Source organism: Silurus aristotelis, assembly GCF_946808225.1.
Source record: "Silurus aristotelis genome assembly, chromosome: 10".
Classification (NCBI taxonomy): domain Eukaryota; kingdom Metazoa; phylum Chordata; class Actinopteri; order Siluriformes; family Siluridae; genus Silurus; species Silurus aristotelis.
Window position 1 is genome coordinate 30,367,405 of NC_139583.1, and position 2,500 is coordinate 30,369,904.

Consider the following 2,500-nt stretch of genomic DNA (forward strand, 5'->3'; position numbering starts at 1 on the left):
TCATTAGGGGTCGCCACAGCAGATCATCCACATGTTTTGATTTGGCACATGTTTGTCATAACCACTTAATAATCCTATCATAACCACTTCATAAACCTTTCATAACTGCTTTATAAACCTATCATAACTATGCCAAAAAAGTGCCATAGCCACTTCATAAACCTGTCATAACCACTTCATAAACCTGTCATAACCACTTAATAAACCTGTCATAACCATGTGCAGGCTTTACAACACTGAGGTCTATAATATGTAATCTCCCTCTGTCAGTCTGTAGAAAAGAACAATGCTCTGCATCCAGGCCCTCATGTCCCGCCCACAAAAAGCTGTCCATCAAACAGACCGACTGCTGTGATTCGTTTGAATGTGTGTGTGACTGTCAGAACTCCACCCGAGTTTGTCCTCCTGGTTACATTACCAAGGAGATGACCAATGAGTGTGGCTGTGTGGAGGTCACATGTCTGCCTGATAAAGTGGGTATAACACCTGCAGGACTATCGAGTGAATTCTACATCACCTCTGGCTCCTGCCCTGACTGGTGTGTGTGTGTGTGTGTGTGTGTGTGTGTGTGTGTGTGTGTGTGTGTGTGTGTGTGTGTGTGTGTGTGTGTGTGTGTGTGTGTGTGTGTCTGCAGGTGTGTGTGGTGAACGGTGTGGTGTACCAAAAGGGAAATAAGTGGGAGGAGAAGTGTAAGATGTGTGAGTGTGCAGAACAGACAGACAGAATGACCGGGCTGCACATAGTACAGTGTGAGGATCCTGTCTGCAACCAGATCTGTCCTCTGGTGAGCTCCTTCTTTTCCATCACTCATTCTAGAGCATTAAAGGGGCAGTAAGTTAAACTTTATACTACTTGTTCAGCCTCCACTTCATTTAGTCACTTGTGCACATCATAAAAACTTTTCTTGTTGCTTTGATTAAATTGCTAATGCTTTTGTACATTAATTTAATGGATTGTGTAAAAGTGTCTGGTGTTTCCTACATGATCAGTTGTTAATGTTCATGTTGATCAAAATATATTCTACTGGTTTTACCTGAATAGTTTTAACTCCTAAAACATCTCAGCATCAGTTCATTGTTTACGTCATTAAATGCAAAATGGTTAAACCAGTTTTCATCATGTGTCATCTAAAATTTGAATTGATGAATATTGAATGTTAATAATGAAGTCGAGTGAACGGCATCAGAGCAACCAATCATCACCAAGTTCTCTAAAACAGGTCAAAGGTGAATCTCGTGAACCTTCAATTAGTGACAAAACAAAAAAAATGGATGAAGAACCAAGAAATGAACGAACAATAATACAGTACAGTGAAAGTGTGAATCCTGTCTGGTCTTTTGCAATCAATATAAATCAGATATGCAACAAAAAAAATCAACATTGGTGTTCCTGATATTTAGATACCAAACAGAAGAAATTCAGACATGTGCATTTTCAAACTCTGTGATCCAAACTGTAGTTTATAACAAGAGAAACTGTGCATCATACTGACAACATGCCTGAACATTTTAATGATTTTGTTTGTGAACATTGACGATGGGACTTTTTATTCTGATGGGAATGAGATGTTCATCAACACAAATATTTACTTTTGAGAGATGAATTAAGGATTTTAAGAAATGTTCAGGCTTTTGCAAGAAATCTAATGTATTGTGCTGTTTGTACACGTTGTTTTAAGAAATGCACTTCACTGATATTTTTTTGAGAAACGCTCCAAAGCATCTGAGAATCACAGTATTTACAAGCTTTTTTCACTGAAAGATTTTGAAAGCCACCAGCAGGAAATAAGATGATTAGCTCCGCCCCCTTTTCCTTAAATGAAAATATAAAAAACTCACACTGCTCCTTTAATGTCAACATTTTGAGTATAATTTAATTCATTCTATAATTATTGTATTATATATTTTGTGTGTGTGTGTGTGTGTGTGTGTGTGTGTGTGTGTGTGTGTGTGTGTGTGTGTGTGTGTGTGTGTGTGTTTTGCAGGGTTCTACATATTCCCATGCAGAGGGAGAGTGCTGTGGTCACTGTCGTAAAAACGCTTGTGTTGTGAAGGATGCAAAATATGGAGAACGACTAAGACGGGTGTGTATGTGTATGTGTGTGTGCGTGCGCGTGTGTGTGTGTGTGTGTGTGTGTGTGTGTGCGTGGAGCCAATGAATTTGTTATATCTAGTTATTATTTGTATATTCAAGTTACTCTAGCATCAGAAATTATTTTTATCTGTGAAATGAATGATTTTATTGGATGGTCAAGATTTGTGTGTGTGTGTGTGTGTGTGTGTGTGTGTGTGTGTGTGTGTGTGTGTGTGTGTGTGTGTGTAGGTGGGAGAGAGCTGGGTGTCTCCTGAAAATCAGTGTATGTTGAGTGAGTGTGTCCAAGTGAATGAGGAGGTCTTCATTCAGTACACCAATGTTTCCTGTCATATCATGGACATGCCTTCCTGCCCCCTGGGGACCGAACTGCAGTGTAACACTGCTGACAACTGCTGCCCCACCTGCC

General features: G+C 39.6%; 1 protein-coding gene across 2 annotated transcripts in view; it reads left to right on the forward strand.

Moving 5' to 3' along the window:
* Nucleotides 1-2,500, forward strand: part of vwf (von Willebrand factor) — a 31,899-nt gene that overhangs the window by 25,522 nt on the left and 3,877 nt on the right. For both annotated transcript variants that reach the window (XM_083552805.1, XM_083552806.1), the window contains 4 exons: nucleotides 271-473; nucleotides 635-784; nucleotides 1,985-2,083; nucleotides 2,323-2,500. The exon at nucleotides 2,323-2,500 is cut by the window's right edge and continues 6 nt beyond it. In XM_083552805.1, coding sequence (XP_083408931.1) covers nucleotides 271-473; nucleotides 635-784; nucleotides 1,985-2,083; nucleotides 2,323-2,500 — 630 coding nt within the window. The remainder of the gene's footprint in view (nucleotides 1-270; nucleotides 474-634; nucleotides 785-1,984; nucleotides 2,084-2,322) is intronic.